The sequence below is a fragment of the Coregonus lavaretus genome (genome assembly GCF_964263955.1).
Source record: "Coregonus lavaretus genome assembly, chromosome: 38".
In the NCBI taxonomy this organism is placed as follows: Eukaryota; Metazoa; Chordata; class Actinopteri; order Salmoniformes; family Salmonidae; genus Coregonus; species Coregonus lavaretus.
The window spans coordinates 12,716,169-12,743,068 of NC_140025.1; the positions used below are offsets into that span (position 1 = coordinate 12,716,169).

The window sequence follows — 26,900 nt, forward strand, 5'->3', positions numbered from 1 at the left end:
TCCAGAAAGACGCATGTCAAAAATGTAATAAAATGATTTGCATTTTAATGACGGAAATAAGTATTTGACCCCTCTGCAAAACATTACTTAGTACTTGGTGGCAAAACCCAGAGGTCAGACGTTTCTTGTAGTTGGCCACCAGGTTTGCACACATCTCAGGAGGGATTTTGTCCCACTCCTCTTTGCAGATCTTCTCCAAGTCATTATGGTTTCGAGGCTGACGTTTGGCAACTCGAACCTTCAGCTCCCTCCACCAATTTTCTATGGGATTAAGGTCTGGAGACTGTCTAGGCCACTCCAGGACCTTAATGTGCTTCTTCTTGAGCCACTCCTTTGTTGCCTTGGCCGTGTGTTTTGGGTCATTGTCATGCTGGAATACCCATCCACGACCCATTTTCAATGCCCTGGCTGAGGGAAGGAGGTTCTCACCCAAGATTTGACGGTACATGGCCCCGTCCATCGTCCCTTTGATGCGGTGAAGTTGTCCTGTCCCCTTAGCAGAAAAACACCCCCAAAGCATAATGTTTCCACCTCCATGTTTGATGGTGGGGGTGGTGTTCTTGGGGTCATAGGCAGCATTCCTCCTCCTCCAAACACGGCGAGTTGAGTTGATGCCAAAGAGCTCGATTTTGGTCTCATCTGACCACAACACTTTCACCCAGTTCTCCTCTGAATCATTCAGATGTTCATTGGCAAACTTCAGACGGCCCTGTATATGTGCTTTCTTGAGCAGGGGGACCTTGCGGGCGCTGCAGGATTTCAGTCCTTCACGGCGTAGTGTGTTACCAATTGTTTTCTTGGTGACTATGGTCCCAGCTGCCTTGAGATCATTGACAAGATCCTCCCGTGTAGTTCTGGGCTGATTCCTCACGGTTCTCATGATCATTGCAACTCCACGAGGTGAGATCTTGCATGGAGCCCCAGGCCGAGGGAGATTTACAGTTATTTTGTGTTTCTTCCATTTGCGAATAATCGCACCAACTGTTGTCACCTTCTCACCAAGCTGCTTGGCGATGGTCTTGTAGCCCATTCCAGCCTTGTGTAGGTCTACAATCTTGTCCCTGACATCCTTGGAGAGCTCTTTGGTCTTGGCCATGGTGGAGAGTTTGGAATGTGATTGATTGATTGCTTCTGTGGACAGGTGTCTTTTATACAGGTAACAAGATGAGATTAAGAGCACTCCCTTTAAGAGTGTGCTCCTAATCTCAGCTCGTTACCTGTATAAAAGACACCTGGGAGCCAGAAATCTTTCTGATTGAAAGGGGGTCAAATACTTATTTCCCTCATTAAAATGCAAATCAATTTATAAAATTTTTGACATGCGTTTTTCTAAAATGTGTTGTTGTTATTCTGCCTCTCACTGTTCAAATAAACCTACCATTAAAATTATAGACTGATCATTTCTTTGTCAGTGGGCAAACGTACAAAATCAGCAGGGGATCAAATACTTTTTTCCCTCACTGTATATTTCCACACTATGAGGTTGAAATAATATTGTGAATTGTGAAAATGACGATGAGGCCCTTTTTTGTGTAAGAGCTGTTTGAAAACACTGCTGAAATTCAGCCTGTTTTGGTGGAAGGGAGTTTTGTCCTTCCATGGTGACATCACCATGCGTTAAATGAGTTAATAGGCCAACAAGGAGTCCCAAACCTCTCTGCCAAGAACAGCTACTTTTTGTTTTCCCCTCCCACTCAAACCACTCCGACAGTCCTAGCAGAATTCTTGCTTGAGAAATTTCTCTTTGCTGAGAAGCTATTTTTATTTTAATTATCATTTTACTTGAAAACAATCACTTATTCCACATTTTGTTGTTACAGCCTGAATTGTAAATGGTTGAAAGATTTTTTTTCTGCACCCATCTACACCCCATAATGACAAAGTGAAACATGTTTTTAGAAATGTTTGCAGATTTATTGAAAATGAAATACAGAAATATCTAATTTACATAAGTATTCACACCCTGAGTCAATACATGTTAGAATCACCTTTTTTGGTTAAGTCTAAGCTTTGCACACCTGGATTTTACAATATTTGCACATTATTCTTTTAAAAATTCTTCAAGCTCTGTCAAGTTGGTTGTTGATCATTGCTAGACAGCCAAGTCTTGCCATATATTTTTAAGCTGATTTAAGTCAAAACTGTAACTAGGTCACTCAGGAACATTACATGTCTTCTTGGTCAGCAACCCCAGTGTACAGTGCATTCGGAAAGTATTCAGACCCCTTTACTTTTTCCTAGTTTTGTTACGTTACAGCCTTATTCTAAAATGGATAAAACATTTTTAAAAACATAGTCAATCTACACACAGTACCCCATAATGACAAAGCAAAAACAGGTTATACATATTTTTTGCACATATATTAAAAATTAAAATATCACATTTACATAAGTATTCAGACCCTTTACTCAGTACTTTGTTGAAGCAGCTTTGGCAGCGATTACAGCATTGAGTCTTCTTGGGTTCTTCTCTGCAGATCCTCTCAAGCTCTGTCAGGTTGAATGGGGAGCTGATATCAAGTTTATTTATTAATTATTAGGCTAAGTGATTAAAACAGGTAATTTTGTTACCAAATCGGTAGGAGAATTAATAGAAATCATAGTAGTCACAAACCACAGTTGGCTCACCTGCTTCTGTTCTCCCTTCCATTGGCATACTGTTATGTTCAGCTCATACATTGTTTTCTTCTTCTGTCGTCTGGTGGTCAAAGCAAGACTGTGAAAACCGTCTGGAAAACCTCCCACACTCACTCTCACTCTCTCTCTCTCGTAATTCTGTTACCAGATGTAAATCCACTTACTACCTACTGTAGTTCAATAACCAAAATAAATGTTTTCAAACTCAATGTGTCATGTCATAGCTGACACCCCATTCTTTCTGCAGACATTTTTCAATCTTAATTCAGAGCAGATATTTAAGAGTTGCATAAACAGAGGGAGATTTTACCGTAATTCTCTTACCAAACTTTGCATCATTCTTAACAGTAAATGAGTTTTTGTGAAATAATTCTGTGGAAATTGTAAAAAGTAGTCATTGTGCATAGGTATGGTTTGTTAAACTTTTAAATCAATGGTTTTTGTTTTCCATACATTTTAAGTGAAAACTCTTGAGTCCAAGCGTAATTCCGGTACCGTGGAATTGCCCAAAGGCTTCCATAAAACAGCATATTCTTGTATACAAGAAGATAACCACCTCCATCTGATTCCCAGCATTGCCTTTTGCTCCTGTGAGGAGAGTTTGGCCTCCCACCCACACATAGCAGCCCTGGCAGGCAGTGAGTAAGGCAGTGACGTGGTGTTGTTGAGCCCAGGTCTGCCAAGCCAAGCCAGGGTATGAGAAACCAGAGGGGCAGGCTGCCAGGTGATACAAACGGCCCTACAACAGCCTACAGCCTGGGCACAGAGCAGCACAGCCCACTGCCAGAGCTGTTCTTAGTTCCTGAGTGAGAGAACCAACCAGAGCAAGCTGAAGCAGCAGGAGGACCAGGGTCGGGCCAGTTTCAGGCTGGGCCAAGGCAAGGGAGAGAGGACTTGGAGTCTGGTTCCCAAACATGGGTCTTCTCAGGGTTGTGAGGTGGGAATTAGAGGGTTCCCACTGGAAGAATGGTAGCTAAGAGCAGTAGGACAGAGCATTGAGATGGTGCTCCTTCTCTTACCATCTGGAAAAATTGTTTCGCCTGTTTAATAGGTGGAAACTGAGGTCTGCTTGTATGGAATAATCTTTTCTTGAGCCCTTATAAATCGAATTAACAAATCCCCCATGCATCAGGGGCAAAGCTCCTTCCTTAATGATTATTGCTGGACTTTGGCCCTCCCTGTGTGTGCAGTTCTCTAACTGTGTGAGGCAAGTGCAAAGCACACCAAAGGTGAGGATTGGATTTATATAGATCCTTTCTACCAACTGAGGTACCCAAAGCGCTTTACATAGTAAGGGGGAAACTCTCCTTATCCACCACCATTTTGGTAGAGTGCGCCCTCAGCCTGCATGCTGTTTACGTTGTTGTTGAAAATGACCTACTGCTGCAGCCCGACTCTGGCTCAGGCCAAAAGTACTTGACTTCTGTAGCCCGTTTATTTCAGCCTGACTGATTCAGTCAGTGCCCTGCTTAAAAATACATGACGTAGCTAAAGTTAGGCCCCTACCTCAGATACATGGAAGCTGCTGTACACATCAATAGCCTAGCTGTTCTATTTGAAAATGTATGTGTTGTTTTCCTGTGTGTGCACTCCATCTGTCTGTGTCTTTTAAGGACACATAGGCTATAACCAGAATACCACAATTAGCCTCCCGTCAGTTAATCAATCAGTCAGATAGTAAAAGCTATTTGGCATCCGTACACTACTGTCCAGTGAACTGAACAAATGATATGATGAACACTAGTTGAGGCAATTTCTGCTCTGTTATGAGCTCTGTTAGCCTATGTTGTACAGTGCATTCGGAAAGTATTCAGACCCCTTGACTTTTTCCACATTTTGTTAAGCTACAGCCTTATTCTAAAATGAATTAATTTGTTAGTTTTTTCCTCATCAATCTACACACAATACCCCATAATGACAAAGCAAAAACAGGTTTTTAGATTTTTTTGCAAATGTATTCAAAATTTTAAAAAACGGAAATATCACATTCACATAAATATTCAGACCCTTTACTCAGTACTTTGTTGAAGCACCTTTGGCAGCGATTACAGCCTCGAATCTTCTTGGGTATGACCCTACAAGCTTGGCACACCTGTATTTGGGGAGTTTCTCCCATTCTTCTCTGCAGATCCTCTCAAGCTCTGTCATGTTGGATGGGGAGCGTCGCTGCACAGCTATTTTCAGGTCTCGCCAGAGATGTTCAATCGGGTTCAAGTCCGAGCTCTGGCTGGGCCACTCAAGGACATTCAGAGACCTGTCCCAAAGCCACTCCTGCGTTGTCTTGGCTGTGTGCTTAGGGTCGTTGTCCTGTTGGAAGGTGAACCTTCGCCCCAGTCTGAGGTCCTGAGCGCTCTGGAGCAGGTTTTCATCAAGGATCTCTCTGTACTTTGCTCCGTTCATCTTTCCCTCAATCCTGACTAGTCTCCCAGTCCCTGCCGCTGAAAAACACCCCCACGGCATGATGCTGCCACCACCATGTTTCACCGTAGGGATGGTGCCAGGTTTCCTCCAGACGTGACGCTTGGCATTCAGGCCAAAGAGTTCAATCTTGGTTTCATCAGACCAGAGAATCTTGTTTCTCATGGTCTGAGAGTCCTTTAGGTACCTTTTGGCAAACAAGCGGGCTGTCATGTGCCTTTTACTGAGGAGTGGCTTCCGTCTGGCCACTCTACCATACAGGCCTGATTGTTGGAGTGCTGCAGAGATGGTTGACCATCTGGAAGGTTCTCCCATCTCCACAGAGGAACTCTGGAGCTCTGTCAGAGTGACCATCGGGTTCTTGGTCACCTCCCTGACCAAGGTCCTTCTCCCCCGATTGCTCAGTTTGGCCGGGCTGCCAGCTCTAGGAAGAGTCTTGTTGGTTCCAAACTTCCATTTAAGAATGATGGCCACTGTGTTCTTGGGGACCTTCAATGCTGCAGAAAGTTTTTGGTACCCTTCCCCAGATCTGTGCCTCGACACAATCCTGTCTCGGAGCTCGACGGACAATTCCTTCGACCTCATGGCTTGGTTTTTTCTCTGACATGCACTGTCAACTGTGGGACCTTATATAGACAGGTGTGTGCCTTTCCAAATCATGTCCAATCAATTGAATTTACCATAGGTGGACTCCAATTAAGTTGTAGAAACATCTCAAGGATGATCAATGGAAACAGGATACACCTGAGCTCAATTTCGAGACTCATGGCAAAAGTTCTGAATATATATATATATTTTTTTTGTCATTATGTGGTATTGGGTGTAGATTGAGGGAAAATGTAATTTAATCAATTTTAGAATAAGGTTGTAACGTAACAAAATGTGGAAAAAATCAAGGCGTCTGAATGCACTAAATAAGGTATTTTTTATATATATTTTTTAATAATTAGCAACAATTTCAAAAACTGTTTTTGCCTTGCATTATGGGGTATTGTGTGTAGATTTATGAGGATTTGTATTTATTTAATCAATTTTAGAATAAGGCTGTAACTTAACAAAATGTGGAAAAAGTGAAGGGGTCTGAATGCTTTCCGAATGCACTGTATGTAAAATACAGGCTGTGAGTGACCTGTTCTTCTTGTGTATCTCCTGCTCTGTCCTGTAGGTGCAATCCTGGGTCGCTCGGAGACACAGGAGTGCGTTTACTACAACTCTAGCTGGGAGAAGGAGCGAACCAACCGCAGTGGCATCGAGCCTTGCTACGGAGACAAGGACAAGAGGCTCCATTGCTTCGCCACCTGGAAGAACACCTCGGGAACCATCGAGATCGTCAAGCAGGGCTGCTGGCTGGACGATGTCAACTGCTATGACAGGTTAGGTAGTGTCTTATTCTGAGGCAAGACGGTAGACTTAGGGCTTAGTGGTCCTTAGTGGTCCTCTGTAGCTCAGTTAGTAGAGCATGGCGCTTGTAATGCCTGGATAGTGGGTTTGATTCCCGGGACCTCCGATACGTGAAAATGTATGCACGAAAACAGTCGCTTTGGATAAAAGCATTTGCTAAATGGAATATATTCTTCTTAGACTTAGGGCTAGTGGTTAAGTGTAAGGGTTGGTGGTCTGAAGCACTGTACTTCAGTCCTTTCCTGCAGATGGTGACTAACACTTATTAGTTTAGGTCATACTGTCCTTTGTATGACGGTTGACTTAGTACATCTTTAAAGGCGCTGCATGGTCATTCCGACGTCTGCATTGGCCGTGCAGAATTTACGGTGATACGGCCTCTGCAGAAGTCAGGGAATTCATACTTCTTGCGCTTCGCGAAGCAGCACAAAGCTGTTGTGAAGGAAGTTGTCAAGGAAGTGAGTTTGGGTTTATACAGGACCTCCCGCCCTCACCTACCGTCAACCAATCATGTCAATGCGGCACTATTTGCAAAATTTGAGAGGCGGACGGCGATGCGGTACGGAGCTCAATTTGGGCTCTGCATGCCTCCGGAGGCTCCGCAATTGAGTCACACCATCCATACGGCGCCTCCGACCACATTTTTTGATCAAGCCTAAATTGGCTTTTAGTATAGTGCATAAAGCTCTGCTTAGGGCCTGTCTTTTATTTCTCATTTCTACTACAGCACTTGTCAGAGTGGTTGTCTGTCTCTTCCTGTAAAGATGTAGTTCTTCCTCTCCAGAGAGAGAAAGAGCGAGAGAAAGAGAGGGATCGGTTCAGTGGAGGGCTGCCAGCACTCAGCTCTCTACCTTTGTAACAGAGGTGTTCTTTCGTTTCTTTTTCTGTCTTTCTTTCTCTCTGCTGCAGTAGTGAATGTGTGGAGACGAAAGAGAGTCCGGACGTCTTCTTCTGCTGCTGCGAAGGCAACATGTGTAACGAGAAGTTCTTATACAGCCCCGATACACAGGCTGTCCAAAGTAAGTCATCATGTAAGTTCACACACAGGAAGCTGGTGTAATGTCACATCCTCTGTCAGTTTTTCAGCCAAACACAGACAATAAGTCAGTAAGAATAACCCAACCTAACCCAAGAGGCACTGGGGCAAATTCCCCAACAAACACTACAGACACAAGGTCTTCTACTTTACCAGGGCCCATAGGTCTACTGCTTTAATTAGAAACTATGTGTCCAGGCTAGCCACTGTCCCCCCTCTCTATGGGGGCCAGTAGCAGCTAGTGTGGCCCATTGGGGCCACCCAGCCCAGCCTCAGACATCCTCAGTGTCACAGGAAGGGAAACCACAACAATAATGCAATCCACAGTCTGTGTCTGTGTCTGTGCTGGAGAGAACTGTGATGGCAGAGAACTGTGATGGCAGAGAACTGTGAAAGCATAGGAGTGGCTGATCACGTCGAATACTACATCTTTGTGATATGAGAAGTGGGTGTACTGCACAGTAAGGCTTAGCTATTGGTTTTTTGGGTCACTTGGTTGTTTAGGCGGTTATTTTTGGCTGCTGGCTTAAATTCTCATGAACTGCATTTTACTATTAATCTCACTATTTAGAGGATTTTGTTGAAGCCTCCCAGATGTGTTGTGCTGTGTTGGAACTATTTTTAGAGTGTTGCACTACTAGTCTTCTGATACCATTTTGTATGGCGTGATGAAAATGTGAGGGGAACAAAGTACATTTGCATACCTGTATTAAGGTGTATTCTCTCTCCCTCTCCTTCTTCCTGCCTTCTCCTCGCCAACCCCCCTTCCCTCTCTTTCCACCATCCTCCCCCTTCCCGCGCCTTTATGTCCCCCTTACCTCTCATTTTCTCCCCCCGTCCCCCGTCCACAGCAACCTCCAACCCGTTTACCCAGAAGCCTCAACTGTTCAACACCCTGCTGTACTCTCTGGTGCCCATTATGGGCATCGCCGCCATCGTCCTCTTCTCCTTCTGGATGTACCGTCATCACAAGCTGGCATACCCGCCCGTCCTGGTGCCAACACAGGTAAGACTGAAGAGTGTGTGTGTGTGTGTGCGTGTGATGTCCGATGATTCGTCATACTTGTCTCGGCTGTACAGAATAAATGGAAGACGCACTCCTCGGTGCTTGGTATTTTAATGTTGATATAGGAGTGACTCACTAACATTTCCAAGAAAAACGGATGCAAAACAATGGATGGCAGAAGAGAACATTGGAACTTGCTGATCTGAACTGAACACAAATGTGATTAGCTGGAGAGTGACAGGAAGCCTAGCCCCAACTCCGACTGTGTGCGGTAGTGTGTGTGTGTGCGTGTGGTCCGTGCAGTGTATGTGGGCACAGCCTGCCACTAACACTGTGAAATGTGTATCTGCTCAGCACTCAAGTCCTTACTGTGGCCACACACACAGGCACACGACGGACACACACAAAGCTGTCGTTTGTTCACCCTGGTTAAGCTCACTGAGGATAGGGCTCTGTGCTCATAGGTCGGACAAGGGTGGCTCCCTCAAGCTTGCTCCTGTACTGCTCTTTGTAAACCGTTCAATCAACACAAATGTCACCAGAACACTGCCACTGCCTTCCCTCCGCTTGTTGCCCTTTGCAGTGTGTTTGAGAGGGAGCCCACAATGCCGGGAAGTGTTTGGTTGCTGTGCTTGGTTACTGTGTCATACAGAACAGTGTGTCCTAACCCCACTCCTCTGCCTCCATTTCCACCCCAGGGCCAGGCAGGCTCCCTGTGTTTGTCATCTATTTCTGGGGTGAGCTGGGACTATTCTGGCCTCCCTAGCCCAGCAATACATGGCCACGATGCCATGGAGGAGAGCACCCAGGGTGAGGTTTAGGCCTGAAAGGGAGAGTGAGGGGGAAAACACAAACAAATAAATAATGCAGTCAGGCTCTCTCTCCCTCTCTCCCCCGTCTCCCCCCTTCCCCTCTCTCTCTCCCTCCCCTGGAGGCTGGCTCTAACCATGGGCCCTTAAAGCATCCATGTTTAATCCATAACACATCTCCTTTGAACAGAAGTGCTGATTGCCGTGCCTTGTGAGCAGCTGATCTCTGACACCGGACTAAACTCGCCCACTTCGACTCTTAATCACTTTGTCATGTCTGATTTGTTACAAAAAGCGTCCCTCCGTATCATTTGCCCTATGTGGGTTTATTTAAAGCTCTGCTGTAGCCAGACAAGCAGCCGTGACACACAGGTGAGGTGAGCCTGGAGAATGTACAGTGCTATGAAAAAGTATTTGCCCCCTTTCTAATTTTCTCTACTTTTGCATATTTGTGATACTGAATGTTATCAGATCTTCAACTAAAACCTAATATTAGAGAAAGGGAACATAAGTGAACAAATAACACAACAATTACATATTTATTTAATTCATTTCATAAACAAAGTTATGCAACACCCAATTCCCCTATGTGAAAAAGTAATTGCCCCCTTACACTCAATAACTGGTTATGCCACCTTTAGCTGCAATGACTCCAACCAAATGCTTCCTGTAGTTGTTGATCAGTCTCTCACGTCGCTGTGGAGGAATTTTGGCCCACTCTTCCATGCAGAACTGCTTTAACTCAGTGACGTGTGGGTTTTCAAGCCTGAACTGCTCGTTTCAAGTCCTGCTACAACATCTCAATTGGGATTACGTCTGGACTTTGACTAGGCCATTCCAAAACCTCAAATTTGTTGCTTTTTAGCAATTTTCATGTAGACTTGATTGTGTGTTTTGGATCATTGTCTTGCTGCATGACCCAGCTACGCTTCAGCTTCAGCTCATAGACGGATGGTCTGACATTCTCCTGTAGAATTCTCTGATACAGAGCAGAATTCATGGTTCCTTCTATTAAGGCAAGTCGTCCAGGTCCTGAGGCAGCAAAGCATCCCCAAACCATCACAGCACCACCACCATGCTTGACCTTTGGTATGATATTCTTACTGTGGAATGCAGAGTTTGGTTTTCACCAGGCATTACTGGAACCATGTCGTCCAAAAAGTTATACTTTTGAATCATCTGTCCATAGAACATTATTCCAAGAGTCTTGATGATCATCCAGGTGCTTTTTGGCAAACTTGAGTCAACTTTTTGGACGAGATGGGTCCCATTATGCCTGGCGAAAACCAAACACTGCATTCCACAGTAAGAACATCATACCAAAGGTCAAGCATGGTGGTGGTGGTGTGATGGTTTGGGGATGCTTTGCTGCCTCAGGACCTGGACGACTTGCCTTAATAGAAGGAACCATGAATTCTGCTTTGTATCAGAGAATTCTACAGGAGAATGTCAGACCATCCGTCTGTTAGCTGAAGCTGAAGCGCAGCTGGGTCATGCAGCAAGACAATGATCCAAAACATACAATCAAGTCTACATGAAAATTGCTAAAAAGCAACAAATTTGAGGTTTTGGAATGGCCTAGTCAAAGTCCAGACCTAATCCCAATTGAGATGTTGTGGCAGGAGTTGAAACGAGCAGTTCATGCTTGAAAACCCACACGTCACTGAGTTAAAGCAGTTCTGCATGGAAGAGTGGGCCAAAATTCCTCCACAGCGACGTGAGAGACTGATCAACAACTACAGGAAGCATTTGGTTGGAGTCATTGCAGCTAAAGGTGGCACAACCAGTTATTGAATGTAAGGGGGCAATTACTTTTTCACACAGGGGAATTGGGTGTTGCGTAACTTTGTTTATGAAATTAATGAAATAAATATGTAATTGTTGTGTTATTTGTTCACTTATGTTCCCTTTATCTAATATTAGGTTTTGGTTGAAGATCTGATAACATTCAGTATCACAAATATGCAAAAGTAGAGAAAATTAGAAAGGGGGCAAATACTTTTTCATAGCACTGTATATTAAGAGCATCCATCTATTTGTTATGAATAGAACAATGGAATGTAGGAAATGCTAGGACACCGTTAGCCCGTGTCCTAGAGGTTGCCAGAGAGTCTAGAAGCAGTACATACATACACAGGCCCAGGGCTAGTTCTGACAGGGGCGTCAATTAGGACTGTCCTGCTTGGGCACAGCAGCCACTCTCCTAACCACCCGTCTTACTGTATAGAACTTGAGCTGAGGCCTCTGCATTATTAATGAGCCTTTTTAAAGGTAAACACTTACTGTGCTTTGTTACAGAGTGAGAGTGGCCAAGAAGGGATTGGCAACCTTTCAAGGGTCACCACAATCACAATCACGATCGCGCACAGATGTAGTATCTTAATTTGAGCCAGTTTGCTACAGCAGGAAAATAATCCTGCAGCAACAGGAAATGTGGATTATAATTAAAGGACATTTTTGTAGGGGTTGATACATTTTTCGTGAGAGAAAATCAAGTTTTAATTTGAAAATTCTCGTGCAACAGGGTGATCAAATTAAGATCCTACATCTGTATAAAGACAGTTGAGTATAAAAAAAAGGAGATGGCTGCTCTATTAGTACTCTATTAGTACTCTATTAGTACTCTATACTTTTAACTTCTATACTAGCCTACACTGAGTGTACAAACATTAAGAATACCTTCCTATTATTGAGTTGCAGCTCCCCCCTTTTGCCCTCAGAACAGCCTCAATTCGTCGGGGCATTGACTCTACAAGGTGTCAAAAGCGTTCCACAGGAATGCTGGCCCATTTTGACTCCAATGCTTCCCAAAGTTGTCAAGTTGGCTGGATGTCCTTTGGGTGGTGGACCATTCTTGATACACGGGAAACTGTTGAGAGTGAAAAACCCAGCAGCGTTGCAGTTCTTGACACAAACCGGTGCGCCTGGCACCTACTACCGTACCCCGTTTAACCTGTCTTCTCCCCTTTATCTACACTGATTGAAGTGGATTTAACAGGTGACATCAATAAGGGATCATAGCTTTCACCTGGATTCACCTGGATTCACCTCCCTCACTGAAAACAATAATTTATTTTTGCCTCTTTTCTATCCTATAACAAGCACGCCTTTCATATAATGATAGAGGTAAGATAAGTTTAATTAAACTCCAACACTTTTCAATTTCAGTGGGTTTTGGTTGGGAGGGAGCTTGATAACTGGGCCCATTTAATTTCTGACTGCTTCCCGATTGTTGTTTTATTTATTTGGGATGGCTTTATTTTGTCTATTTTTTTTAAATGTCCTCTTTATATGTGAGTCATCGTTGCTTTTATGGATGTTTTTAATTATATTTTTGCATGGACGTCATGTATTATTTTATCCTTCGTAATGCAAAATACACTGGAATCAACCAATGACCAAACAAAGTGCATGAATCAGTCAATGTACTAAATGCATTCTATTAGCATGGATGTCTACTTTTGATGATAATATTTTGCACATTTTGTCTGTTGCAATGCAACCAAGGGTAGCTACTAAGATGTCTTGTGCCAACATATAAATGAAAGAGGGGTTGGAATCCATTGAATATGGAAAGGCTGCCTCTGAAATGAAACCTTATTCTCTATATAGTGCACTACTTTTGCCCAGGGCCCATAGGGTTCTAGTCAAAAGTAGTGTACTATGTAGGGAATACAGTGACATTTGGGACGCAGTCCATGTCTTGTGCTAATACATGGATGAAAGAGGCATTGGACCAATTTAAATACAAATATGGCCTTTGATGTGGCACTGGTCAACATTCAGCCAACGTTTCGCAACAAAGGACTATTGTTAACCCCCAGCAGCATGTGGCGCTTTCAATGTCATAAGTCAATTGCTGTAATTGAAGTAGCTGAGATGTTTGATTGTTTGAAGGCCTCATACATCAGGGTGGGTGGGTGTGTGCAGATGACGTCAGATTTTTTATTTTATTTCCTGTGGTACAGTGTGGTGTGCTGACAAAGTGTAATGCACGCCATTCAGCCGCCCAACCAACTCGTGAACGGCGCCTGGGTCAGGTGACACTGTGACTGACTGGTTACTGTACACAGCCCAGATCATAACAGTTCTAGAGAAAGAGATGCTGCTCCTGCTTTTGTAGTGCTTTACTTGAACTGTCTGCCACTGACGCAGGTCTAGGGGTGCGTCCCAATTGGCACCCTATTCCCTAAATAGTGCTCTACTTTTGACCAGAGCTCATGGGCCCCAGTCAAAAGTAGTGCACTATATAGAGAATATGGTGCCATTTGAGACTCAGCCTAGGTCTTTAGACAGTCAGTGGATCTGATAGAATTGCCCTCACCTCATCAACAGGGTTACCTAGGCTGACCTCCTCCCAATTGTCCTGTGGTACAGCTGGTATCTATTATGAATGCTCCTTAGCCTCCTTGGCTGTGTCATGGTTCCTGAGGACTTAGGCTTTTAGAAACAAAACAGTCCTTCAATGCGATCACTCCTTGTCACGTGTATTGCTACATTGCTAGCCAAGGTTGCCTCCCAAATGGCACCCTATCCCATATACTGTGCCCTACTTTTCACCAGGGTCCATAGGGCTCTGGTCAACAGTAGTCCACTATATAGCGAATAGGGTTTCAATCAGGACACACACCAAGATTCATAACCCTCTTACCACCACCAAGGACGGACCAGATCGTAAATCGCCCGTAAATAAACAACACAATTGTTTTGTTTTTTTTATCTCCTTTTTCAAAACATCATAAACGGGGTGGAATTCTATTGAGGGCCTTTTATTAGCGCCCAGGGGCGTCTCTCCATTAAACACAATATAGTTTTCAATCCTGCTTTTTACGACTCAGCATTCAAGCGTCTGATGAATTATTGAAACTATGGGGAGGAAAAGTGAAGCGTAAGTATGTAGGGCAGGCAGGCGTCTGGTGTGTTTACAGAGACCGTGGCCAATGTCAGAGCTGTTGCCTGGCTGGCTGTTGATGGCGGCGAGAGTTTGCCCCAACCTCCCCTCCCACCCGCTCACTTGTTCCTCTCTCCGTCAATGGTGGCCATGCCCTCCAGTGGACGTTGAACCAGCCACTACGTATTGTTCTGTTTTGGGGCGCCACATTGATGGTGACATCTTACTCTCTCTCGAAAGTCACACGTGGAAGTGATTAGTTTAATCCAGAGGACCAGCTGACTTGACCCATTTTATAATTGGAACACACACACAATTTGTAACACTTGCTCCCTCTACCACTTTGTTGATATGAGACTTACCCTGCCCTAAGCCAACACCCCACAGAGGGAGAGGCATGACCCATCCAGGCCACTCATATCAGGTTGCTCTTCATGCGATACAGTACCCAGATATAAATATGCTATATACATGGCATTACATCTGACAGCAGCCACTGCCACACCCTCCTTGTTTTCAACCCTGCAGATCACGTCTGCATCCCAAATGGCACCCTCTAGCTTATATAGTGCACTACTTTTGACAAGAGCCATATACAGTGCTTTGAAAAAGTATTCATCCCCCTTGGCGTTTTTCCTATTTTGTTGCATTACAACCTGTAATTTATGTGGATTTTTATTTGGATTTCATGTGACATACACAAAATAGTCCAAATTGGTGAAGTGAAATGAAAAAAATTACTTGTTTCAAAAAATTATAAAAAATAAATAACGGAAAAGTGGTGCGTGCATATGTATTCACCCCCTTTGCTATGAAGCCCCTAAATAAGATCTGGTGCAACCAATTACCTTCAGAAGTCACATAATTAGTTAAATAAAGTCCACCTGTGTGCAATCTAAGTGTCACATGATCTGTCACATGATCTCAGTATATATACACCTGTTCTGAAAGGCCCCAGAGTCTGCAACACCACTAAGCAAGGGGCACCACCAAGCAAGCGGCACCATGAAGACCAAGGAGCTCTCCAAACAGGTCAGGGACAAAGTTGTGGAGGAGTACAGATCAGGGTTGGGTTATAAAACAATATCCGAAACTTTGAACATCCCACGGAGCACAATTACATAGATTATAAAAAAATGGAAAGAATATGGCACCACAACAAACCTGCCAAGAGAGGGCCGCCCACCAAAACTCACAGACCTGGCAAGCAGGGCATTAATCAGAGGCAACAAAGAGACCAAAGATAACCCTGAAGGAGATGCAAAGCTCCACAGCGGAGATTGGAGTATCTGTCCATAGGACCACTTTAAGCCGTACACTCCACAGAGCTGGGCTTTACGGAAGAGTGGCCAGAAAAAAGCCATTGCTTAAAGAAAAAAATAAGCAAACACGTTTGGTGTTCGCCAAAAGGCATGTAGGAGACTCCCCAAACATATGGAAGGTACTCTGGTCAGATGAGACTAAAATTGAGCTTTTTGGCCATCAAGGAAAACACTATGTCTGGCGCAAACCCAACACCTCTCATCACCCCGAGAACACCATCCCCACAGTGAAGCATGGGGGTGGCAGCGTCATGCTGTGGGGATGTTTTTCATCGGCAGGGACTGGGAAACTGGTCAGAATTGAAGGAATGATGGATGGTGCTAAATACAGGGAAATTCTTGAGGGAAACCTGTTTCAGTCTTCCAGAGATTTGAGACTGGGACGGAGGTTCACCTTCCAGCAGGACAATGACCCTAAGCATACTGCTAAATCAACACTTGAGTGGTTTAAGGGAAAACGTTTAAATGTCTTGGAATGGCCTAGTCAAAGCCCAGACCTCAATCCAATTGAGAATCTGTGGTATGACTTAAAGATTGCTGTACACCAGCGGAACCCATCCAACTTGAAGGAGCTGGAGCAGTTTTGCCTTGAAGAATGGGCAAAAATCCCAGTGGCTAGATGTGCCAAGCTTATAGAGACATACCCCAAGAGACTTGCAGCTGTAATTGCTGCAAAAGGTGGCTCTACAAAGTATTGACTTGGTAGAGTTTGTTTCACAAGAAAAAATATTTTGCATCTTCAAAGTGGTAGGCATGTTGTGTAAATCAAATGACACAAACCCCCCCAAAAAATCATTTTTCATTCCAGGTTGTAAGGGAACAAAATAGGAAAAATGCCAAGGGGGTGAATACTTTCGCAAGCCACTGTAGGCCTTGGTCAAAAGTAGTTCTGAAAATAGAGAGCCATTTGGGACACATCCCAATAATCTAAGGCCCCTCTCTTTATTACCTAGCTTCATCTAAGTCCCAGACCTCTCCTCTCTTCTCCTCTGTCTCTTATTTACTCTACCTTTTATGTGGGAGGATTTGTAAAAGATACCCTTGGTCTTCAAATAGGCCTTTAATAACATGGAATGATCTAATTGAAAACGGATGTCAGTCCATTTCTTTGAAAAGACAGTAGGACTGACCGTGCTAATGCCCTGTGAAGTCCTTGAGATATCTTTGAGAAGACTCTGGCTGCGCCCCAATAGGCACCCTATTCCCTATATAGTGCACTACTTTTGACCAGAGTCCTATGTGCACTACATAGGGAGCCATCCTCTACCACCGTTGCATTCAACTTATATCGTTTCAGTCATTTATCAGACACTCTTACCCAGATCGACTGCATACATTTTCATACTTAATTTTTCGTACTGTTCCCCCATGGGAATCGAACCCACAACCTTGGCGTCGTCGGACAGTGTTTTAAACGCTCACACCACTCTGTATCTAGACTAATTAATACAGGCTTCCTTGATAAAAATCTTTCAGATAAATCTCATCAGGTTCCCATCAATGTCTTGTCTAGTCTGGACTCTCTTTAATAATGATCTGTCTTCCCAAGTGTGTGCCCAGCAATTACACAGCTTTTAGAGTTTAAACGGACTGTTCCTGCTAGCACAATGACGGAACTAATTAGATACAATAAAATTGTATCCGGTGTATCAGCCTCATGTGGTGACTGAATACTGTGAGGACATGCACCTGTTCTTTTGCCACTATTCTCAACTGAGAAGCAATAATGGAAATTAGAATTGGCATTTCAATTTACCTCCTGAATCAATTGACTGAATTGAAATTGAATTGAGCCCAACACTGAGTTGTAGCCCCTATGGCACAGCAGTAGTACAGAGCGTATTAGTGTTTTCATTGATCCCTGTACCAACCTGCTGTCTATCTGTCTTCCTGTCTGCCCTCTCCTACAGGACCCACTGGGGCCACACACCCCTCCCTCTCCCATCATGGGGCAGAAGCCGTTGCAGTTGATCGAGATCAAAGCCAGGGGGCGCTTCGGCTGTGTGTGGAAGGCTCAGCTCCTCAACGACTACGTGGCTGTCAAGGTCTTCCCCATTCAGGTATGAGTTGGATGTTGAGGTACACTGTTGATATAAAAAGGACTTTATATAAATAATTTTGATAGATTGGTCGTTTGGTTACGATTTAGCTCTGTTTTAGAAAGTTGGCTTGATCCTCATGTTTTAAGGCACACTGAAGTGAAACACTGTAGTACTGTTCTCGGGAGTCATTGGTAACACTGTATACGTTATTGTGTTTGATTTATGTCATATTTGTACATCACACAAGGTGAAATAGCTAATATAATATATGCCATTTAGCAGACGCTTTTATCCAAAGCGACTTAGTCATGTGTGCAAACATTTTACATATGGGTGGTCCAGGGAGTCGAACCCACAATCTTGCCGTTGCAAGCGCCATGCTCTACCACCTGAGCTACAGAGGACCTAATGTTGTGTGTTGGTGTGTGGCCTGCAGGACAAGCTGTCGTGGCAGAACGAGTATGAGATCTACAGCCTGAGTGGGATGAAACACGAGAACCTGCTCCACTTCATCGGCGTGGAGAAGAGAGACAACAACATGGACATAGACCTCTGGCTCATCACAGCCTATCACGACAACGTACGTATACAACGTCATTGTCCATCCAAATTGACATCTGTCTATTTCAGGGATCATGAACTAGATTCAGAGGCGGGATGATTTTTTCTTGAGCGGATGGTCAGTGGGCCGGAACATATTTACAAAGAATTTGTAGATTGCAAATTGACCGCAAGAAGCCCAAACAGATATGGTACCAGTCAAAAGTTTGGACACACCTACTCATTCAAGGGTTTTCCTTTATTTGTACTATTTTCTACATTGTAGAATAATATTGAAGACATCCGTTCACCCACACCGCGTCTCAAATAAAATTGTCCCGCGGGCCGCCATTTGGGGAACCCTGGTCTATTTGTTCTTAAAACCACAACCGACCAGACACCACACACCACAGGAGGCTGGTGGGAGGAGCTATAGGATGGACTATTGTAATGACTGAAATGGAATAAATGGTTCCACATCAAACAAATGGAAACCACTTGTCTGACTCTATTCCATTAATTCCATTCCAGCCATTACAATAAGCCCATCCCCTTATAGCTCCTCCCACCAGCCTCCTCTGCTACACATATACCAAGAGGCTGGAAGCAGCACAGGGTCAGCCCCTGAAGCGGGTTGTCTGCCCTCCAGTGGTTGGACAGTGTTACTACAACTACTAACACTAATTGTGTTTCCCCCACAGGGCTCTCTGACTGATTACCTGAAGGCCAACGTGGTGTCGTGGAACGAGCTGTGCCACATCTCCCAGACCTTGGCCCGTGGCCTGGCCTATCTCCACGAGGACATCCCCGGGCTGAAGGACGGACACAAGCCCGCCGTCGCACACAGGTGGGTGGAGGATGGTATCGGCCGGCCCGGTCCTACCCTGAATCAAAAAAACTTTATTGTTCCCCACAGGGGGAAAATTGGGTTTGTCACCAGCATAGGTCACAGCGACAAAAACAGACACACAGGCAAATATGATACAACAGAACACATTGACCGGAGCGCTGACAGCTGGTAGAACAAATACATTCCATCACATCAATAGAATTGAGGCCCACTCCTCGATTGCTTGTTCCTCTGTCTGCTGTTTTCTTATCTCCCTCTCTCTCTCTATCGCTCTCTCTCTCTGGCTCCAACAGGGACATGAAGAGTAAGAACGTGCTTCTAAAGAACAACCTGACAGCCTGCATAGCGGACTTCGGCCTGGCCCTGAAGTTTGAAGCTGGGAAGTCAGCAGGAGATACCCACGGCCAGGTAAAATAATGATGCTGGTTATTCTGATGCTGTATTAACCTGCAGAAAGAGCAGAATCGGTGAATACATTATCCACAAATGTAGTGATACAGTAGTTCACTTCAAAATCAAATACATTTTCAGACTTCAAAAACGGTGTAATATCCCACATTGAGGTCCGTAAGAGGTGTGTGAATATCGGACAAACGTTGATTCCGGAGTGAACTATGACCTTAAGGCAGTGTGTTGTTGACATGAGACAGAGTGTGACCTTGTAGCCTTGTGTTGTGCTTCTCCAGGTGGGCACGAGGCGCTACATGGCCCCTGAGGTGCTGGAGGGGGCCATCAACTTCCAGAGAGACTCCTTCCTGAGGATAGACATGTACGCCATGGGGCTGGTGCTGTGGGAGCTGGCCGCTCGCTGCACCGCTGCAGACGGTGAGAAGGAAAAACGTGTGTGTGTGTCCTCGTGTGTTTGCAACGGGTATGTTGACCTTGTGCGTCTCAGTAAGGATCAATGACTCGGGGACAAGGCCGACTGCTGACTCCATGTAGAGCTGACGGAAGCGACCAGAATACCTACGGTGCCGAATGTGATCCCAAAAGGAGTCACTGTGTGTGTGTGGTTTCTCTGCTGGTGTGTGTGTTTTCTCTGTATCTCACGCTGTGTGTGTGTGTGTGTGTTTTGTTGCAGGTCCTGTGGATGAGTACACACTGCCCTTCGAGGAGGAGGTGGGACAGCACCCGTCTCTAGAGGACATGCAGGAGGTGGTGGTCCACAAGAAGCTACGGCCAAGCCTCAGAGAGTGCTGGCAGAAACACGCGGTGAGTGAGGACCAGTGGTGGGAAAAGTACTCAATTGTCATACTTGAGTAACAGTAAAGAAACCTTTTAAAGAAAATGACTCAAGTGAAAGTGAAAGTCACCCAGTAAAATACTACTTGAGTAAAAGTCTAAAAGTATTTGGTTTTAAATATACTTAAATATCAAAAGTAAATGGAATTGCTAAAATATACTTAAGTATTAAAAGTAAAAGTAGAAATCATTTCACATTCCTTATATTAAGCAAACCAGACGGCACAATTGTCTATTTATTTATTTTTATTGACGGATAGCCAGGGGCACACTCCAACACTCAGACATAATTTACAAACAAAACATTTGTGTTTAGTGAGTCCACCAGATCAGAGGCAGTAGAGGTGACCAGGGATGTTCTCTTGATAAGTGCATGAATTGGACCATTTTCTTGTCAAAATGTAACGAGTACTTTTGGGTGTCAGGGAAAATGTATGTAGTAAAAGGTACATTTATTTTCTTCAAGTAAAAGAAAAGTTGGCAAAAATAGAAATAGTAATGTACAGATATCACAAAAAACTACTTAAGTAGCAAAATTCAGTTGGTGGTACAGTAACCGAAAAAGGTTGGAAACCACTGGGTTAGAGCATAGAGCTAGCAACATCAGGGTTATGGGTTCAAGCTTCTGCTTCTACTTAAATGACCCTATATATACTCTTATGCTTGTCCCAGGGCATGGTGATGCTGTGTGAGACCATCGATGAGTGCTGGGATCACGAGGCGGAGGCACGCCTCTCGGCGGGCTGCGTGGAGCAACGCATCATCCAGATGCAACGCCAGACCAACATCATCGCCCCCGAGGAGATCGTCACTGTCGTCACCATGGTGACCAACGTGGACTTCCCGCCCAAAGAGTCCAGCCTATGAATGGACGGACATTGACTGGACGTGTCAGGTGGTGGACATGGAGCGGTTTTGATTTGATGTTTTCAGGTATACATTGTTCAATCAGAGTGGCCCGTTCAGGATCATGAACTCTGGATGATCCTGGGTTAAACTCTGACCCCTGATCCCCTCAGATTGGCGTGCTGGCATGGCGTGGTGTGTTTTAGTGCTGGGCGCTACACTACTGTCATTTAGGAAAATACCTGGCTGTGCCCTCCCACACTGCTTTGGTTTCTACCCACTTTATACTATCATGATGTGTTGGACTCCCATTGCGAGCCTCAAACTGTAAAACAGAGTCCTTCAAAAGAAAAACAGCAGCCTCTTTGAGCTGGGCAAAAAAGGATCCTTCAAAAGGACAACACTAGGTTGTAACAAACCTTGTGAGCTGGGCAAAAAAGGATCCTTCAAAAGGACAACACTAGGTCATAACAAACCCTGTGAGCTGGGCAAAAGGGACATTTTCTTTTTATATATACGAAGAAAACACTAGGACCTCCTAACAGACTTCTGTTCTATTTTCTAAGCAAAAGAAGAGGAAGAGGATGGAGTCTCCAAGAATTACTCTCACAGCTCAGTAAAAAAAAAAGGGCAACTTGTTTTCAAAATGCATTTGCTGTTTTCTTTCTGTGTTATGATAATGATAATGACAATTGTAATGCCAATAAGAAACAGCTTCTGAATGTCACGTGTACTGCTGCTGTACATAATATCAAAACAATGGTAATCAAGTTTTATTTTAGGGGGGGGGGATCCATTTCCAAGCATTACTACTTCGAAAGCAAAACCATAGACCTCCATCAAGTCAACAAGGTATACCTCAGTTCCATCTTCATTACAACACTACAACCATAGAAATAGAACTACTATTGTTTCTAGTTCTATTAATTATATTTCTATGACTACAACAATCTCTCTGTAAACTATTCAGATGACATCATTACTTTGGTATTATTGAACTGTATACTGTACAGCTGTGGCAAATAGAATAATTATCACCACAGTTTTAAAACTAGTCCGCAAAGAAATGTATGGCAATACATTTACACACGTGTTTCTGCCTTCTTGTTTTTCTTCTTTGTACGATTTTTTTTGTGCATTATTTTGTCCTTCCTTCCTTTGTTTTTAATGAAAACATTTTAATCCTACATTTTAAAAGTATTTCAATAACCCCCTAAGTCATTGAAAATGATTTAAAAAAGCACTTCTTTCTTATTTTGATTTGCTGTGTCAACCGAGTATTTAATGATGTGAGCATGCCTTTTGGTTATCCTTTGGTCTTCTTTTTAAATAAGCTCAGGAAGCTACTCTTCTGTCTCGACTCCCTAGTTAACACCCATCTGTATCTCCCTGTCCCTAGTTATTACCCATCTGTATCTCCCTGTCCCTAGTTATTACCCATCAGTATCTCCCTGTCCCTAGTTATTACCCATCTGTATCTCCCTGTCCGTAGCTAACATCCTTCTGTCTCTCCCTGTCCCAAGCTAACATCCTTCTGTATCTCCCTGTCCCAAGCTAACATCCTTCTGTCTCTCCCTGTCCCAAGCTAACATCCTTCTGTCTCTCCCTGTCCCTAGCTAACACCCTTCTGTATCTCCCTGTCCCTAGTTACCACCCTTATGTCTCTCCCTGTCCCTAGTTACCACCCTTTTGTCTCTCCCTGTCCCTAGTTACCACCCTTATGTCTCTCCCTGTCCCTAGTTACCACCCTTTTGTCTCTCCCTGTCCCTAGCTAACACCCTTCTGTATCTCCCTGTCCCTAGTTACCACCCTTATGTCTCTCCCTGTCCCTAGCTACCACCCTTCTGTATCTCCCTGTCCCTAGCTACCACCCTTTTGTCTCTCCCTGTCCCTAGTTACCACCCTTATGTCTGTCCCTAGTTACCACCCTTTTGTCTCTCCCTGTCCCTAGTTACCACCCTTTTGTCTCTCCCTGTCCCTAGCTACTACCCTTATGTCTCTCCCTGTCCCTAGCTACCACCCTTCTGTCTCTCCCTGTCCCTAGCTACTACCCTTCTGTCTCTCCCTGTCCCTTGCTACTACCCTTCTGCTTTGAGACGTGAGTGACCTTTCACACTGACTCTCTCTTCCTGGTGCCATCTCAACCATAGAGCTAAAACATCTCTATTTCTAGCATCTCTATCATCTCAACTCTGTCCTCCTCCTCAGCCTTTAATCAGTGTGACAACATTACTACTGTAGACCCACCCTGTGCAAAACAAGGATGTCTCTCGTCGTCCTTCCGGAATTTGATTTGTGAATGTGTTCTGTATTCCATTTATAGCTTGTTGTATGAGCTCAGATTTGCCTTCTGAGTGACATTGACACTGATGCGACATTGACACTTTGCATTATCTCTCTTCACACCTAGTCAGTGTTTTAACTGGAACTACAACAACAACATCAACAACGTTCAGGGATTCAATACTATGCTTTTCAGTAATTACTACAGTATATGCAACCAGTGCTGAATGGTCCAAGTGCGTACATACTTGCATTGCTGCAGGAGCAACTTTCACAAAACTGTAGCATTTTTTTAAACAGTTAATCTTGTCTATTGGTGTTTTAATTCTTTGCAGAGCAGACCTGAGCTTTTGAGGATTAGACAGAGAGCAGGTGGGCAGGTGCCAACTCAAACAATAACACTACTTTACCTCTTTCTGAAAGACAGTGGAAGGGACATAGGGAAGGCCCAACTGCATTACTAGATTGTGTCTTTACTCTTGGGGGTGAAGGCTGTAGTTGGCCAGTGGTCTCGCAGCGGATGTAGGCTGTATCTCAATTCGTCTTTCCTTGACACATCCTATCTCCTCGCCTAATATGGTTGAGGTGAGGAGAGGGGATGCGACAATTCAAGGAAAGATTAATTGAGAAGCCATAAAATGGTGGCCATTACTGTGAATCCCCTCCCACACACTGGAACCCTGTAGTGCTCAGCAATAGCAACTACCAAGCAAAGGGCATTGGAGGAAGAGTGGAAGGGGCACCAGTTTCCAAGCAGTTAGCGGTGAACCAACAGTCAGATATACAATCACTACAGTACTACAGCATTATTTTGATTGTCGTATGTGCTTCTGACTGAAAAAATATATGTAGCCATGATGTGATCCTGATGATTTCTGATATTTTGTGGGTATAATTGTGTACCTGATTTTATTTTTAAACCACAGCTACTTTTACAGGGCTGATTTCACTGTACAGACGTTTTATACCCCAAACCACACTACAATCTTCTTAGTTGATCAGACCTTGGCCTTCTTGTGAGAGTTGATTTCTTTCAGATAAACTTCAGAAAGCCCAATAACATTTGACTTCAGATTGACTGGAATATTGAAATGCACATTATGTAAATATACATGTCGTTTTTTAGATTGTAGCATGAGGTTGTTTCTATTGTTTTTAGAATATATCACAAAGAAGCTGAAAAATCCCTGATAAATTAATTATTCCATAATAAGATTTTACCTGTTTATTTTGTATATCTATGTTTTTAAATTGTATCAATTTATGGCCCAAATGGCCCGAAACGGTCACTCTTCCTTCCCTAGATGAGACTCATTTCTTTCTAAGGTGGTCTGATGAAAATTCCCTCAATTGGAACCCTGAATCAACAGTTATACCATTTTCACACTACTGAGGTGAGCCAAACTAAGCCGAACCGAGTTGTACTGGGGTGACCTGGTTAAGCATCCACCATAGCTGCTGGAAGAAAGCTGAAAATTACAATGTGATCGGAAAATATCAGAGCCAGCAAAGTATGGTTCAGGTTGGCTCAGTAGTGTGAAAACAGTCATTGTTTTACCTGACATCCTAGCTCAGACACCAGATGTTACACTACAACATTGAGATACCATTGCTACAATATTCCAGCAGTGTTGCAAGAATGCTATCCCTTGTATGTGACCAGCAGACAGTGTTTTCTCGTAACACACTTCCTCTCAAAACAACCCTAAAGCTAAACCTAGGTTAGCTTTGGTTCAGTATTTGGCGATAGTCAAACGGTGCGACTTGGCACAAATTACTGTTCTATTGGCAGGTGGACATTTTTATGCTTTGCAAGTTATTTCACAAACTTTTTCAGATGCCTGATTGGAAGTGGATGTTAAATATTGTACAGAGAAATTGTATGCTATTCCCCCTAAAATAAAGTATAGTGACTGCTCAATGTGATGTGTCATTGTGATGTTGTCCATCTGAAATTATCTGTAAATTGTTTTTACCTAATAATGTTGGTTCTGAAAACAGACCACTAGTTGGCAGCGTTTAGCATTGAATGGGTCTAAGGTTTCATCTTCATGCATCACTATAACAATTATGGGTCATACACTGATGAAAAGATTGCTTGACTTTATTCAATAAGTAGAGCCAAATCATTCTATTTACACACAGTGAATGTACACATGGCAGAAACATTTTGATCATTTATTGTCAGTCCGTGAGGGGTGTTTCGGGGTCCCATGTCTTTCAGTTGTTGTCCAAAACCAATCCTCAATCTGGACCCAATATTGAAGAATATTACCTTTGACAAGCATATTGACTCTCTTCAAACTAAAAGAAAACATTTCTTCATTGTTGACGCAGATACCTTAAGAATTAACTATAGAAACATTATAAAGACGTATGATGGATAGTGTGTAGGAAATTGTCTTCTACTGAGATGATGATGATGTCATGCGGACCCACCTTGATGACAACTTGCTTGTCAAAATAATGTATAGAATGGGATTTCCTCTGGACGAAAATGTTGCGGAAATGTATGTACAGTAATTCCCAACAATAATATACCCTCTTTTGCATAGCCTTCTGTTCATAAATCCTTACCATTGTGAACCATTTGAAAGTTTAAAGGTTCTTCATCGTAGATGTCATTCAAGTGTTTTATCACAATAATCAGGCAAAGTTCAAGAATGAAAATTAGGCCAAATCATTGATGTGTAATAAAATAGTAACCCTGCCTCGCAATCTATTGAATAAATCCTAAAATAATTTTTACTCATTCACTATGATAACTGAAGTTCTGAGCTCAACACAGTCTTGCTCACTGTCTCATTAACATTTTTTTTTTACATTTACGTCATTTAGCAGATGCTCTTATCCAGAGCGACTTACAAATTGGTGCATTCACCTTATAGCCAGTGGGATAACCACTTTACAACGTTTTTTTTTTTTTTTTTTGGGGGGGGGGTTACTTTATCCTATCCCAGGTATTCCATAAAGAGGTGGGGTTTCAAGTGTCTCCGGAAGGTGGTGAGTGACTCCGCTGTCCTGGCGTCGTGAGGGAGCTTGTTCCACCATTGGGGTGCCAGAGCAGCGAACAGTTTTGACTGGGCTGAGCGGGAACTGTGCTTCCAGCAGGCCAGAGGTGGATGAACGCACAGATAAACTGTATCTGTGATGCGGTAAGAACTGTACGCTCTCTCCTCTCACCTGTGCTAACCCTTCCTGGTCACCTGTGCTACCTATAAACACAAGTGACCAGTGACCCATGACCCCAACATATAGTGCCCTCTAGTGTACAAAAATATGTATATCAGAAGCCTTTTATGGATGCTGTTGTGTCACCTGGTGGACACCTATGGTTAACCTGTAAAATAGAGAATGAAGGGTTATGGGTAAAAGCTGGTGTCAGTAACTCATGAGGGCAGGTGATTGCACCTGATGGAAGAGGACTAGTAGAGCTACAGTTTCCTACCATTTCTTTGGGATTTAATTTGGCTGTTGCTACCATTTCTTTGGGATTGAATTTGGCTGTTGCTACCTATTCTTTGGGATTTAATTTGCATGTTACTACTTACCTTTTTGCCATTCATAACACTTGGAA

At 43.7% G+C, this 26,900-nt stretch overlaps 1 protein-coding gene across 2 annotated transcripts in view; it reads left to right on the plus strand.

The window, feature by feature from the left end:
- LOC311112032 (activin receptor type-2A-like) overlaps window positions 1-25,244 on the plus strand; it is a 49,913-nt gene extending 24,669 nt beyond the window's left edge. The window contains exons 2-11 of one of the 2 annotated variants that reach the window (XM_084154999.1): window positions 6,221-6,428; window positions 7,366-7,487; window positions 8,344-8,498; window positions 17,431-17,580; window positions 17,999-18,142; window positions 18,804-18,949; window positions 19,246-19,360; window positions 19,639-19,777; window positions 20,034-20,164; window positions 20,867-25,244. In XM_084154999.1, the coding sequence (XP_084011125.1) occupies window positions 6,221-6,428; window positions 7,366-7,487; window positions 8,344-8,498; window positions 17,431-17,580; window positions 17,999-18,142; window positions 18,804-18,949; window positions 19,246-19,360; window positions 19,639-19,777; window positions 20,034-20,164; window positions 20,867-21,061 (1,505 nt within the window). In that variant the 3' untranslated portion in view covers window positions 21,062-25,244. The remainder of the gene's footprint in view (window positions 1-6,220; window positions 6,429-7,365; window positions 7,488-8,343; window positions 8,499-17,430; window positions 17,581-17,998; window positions 18,143-18,803; window positions 18,950-19,245; window positions 19,361-19,638; window positions 19,778-20,033; window positions 20,165-20,866) is intronic. The other variant, XM_084155000.1, reaches the window with a different exon arrangement.
- The last annotated feature ends 1,656 nt before the right edge of the window (window positions 25,245-26,900 follow it).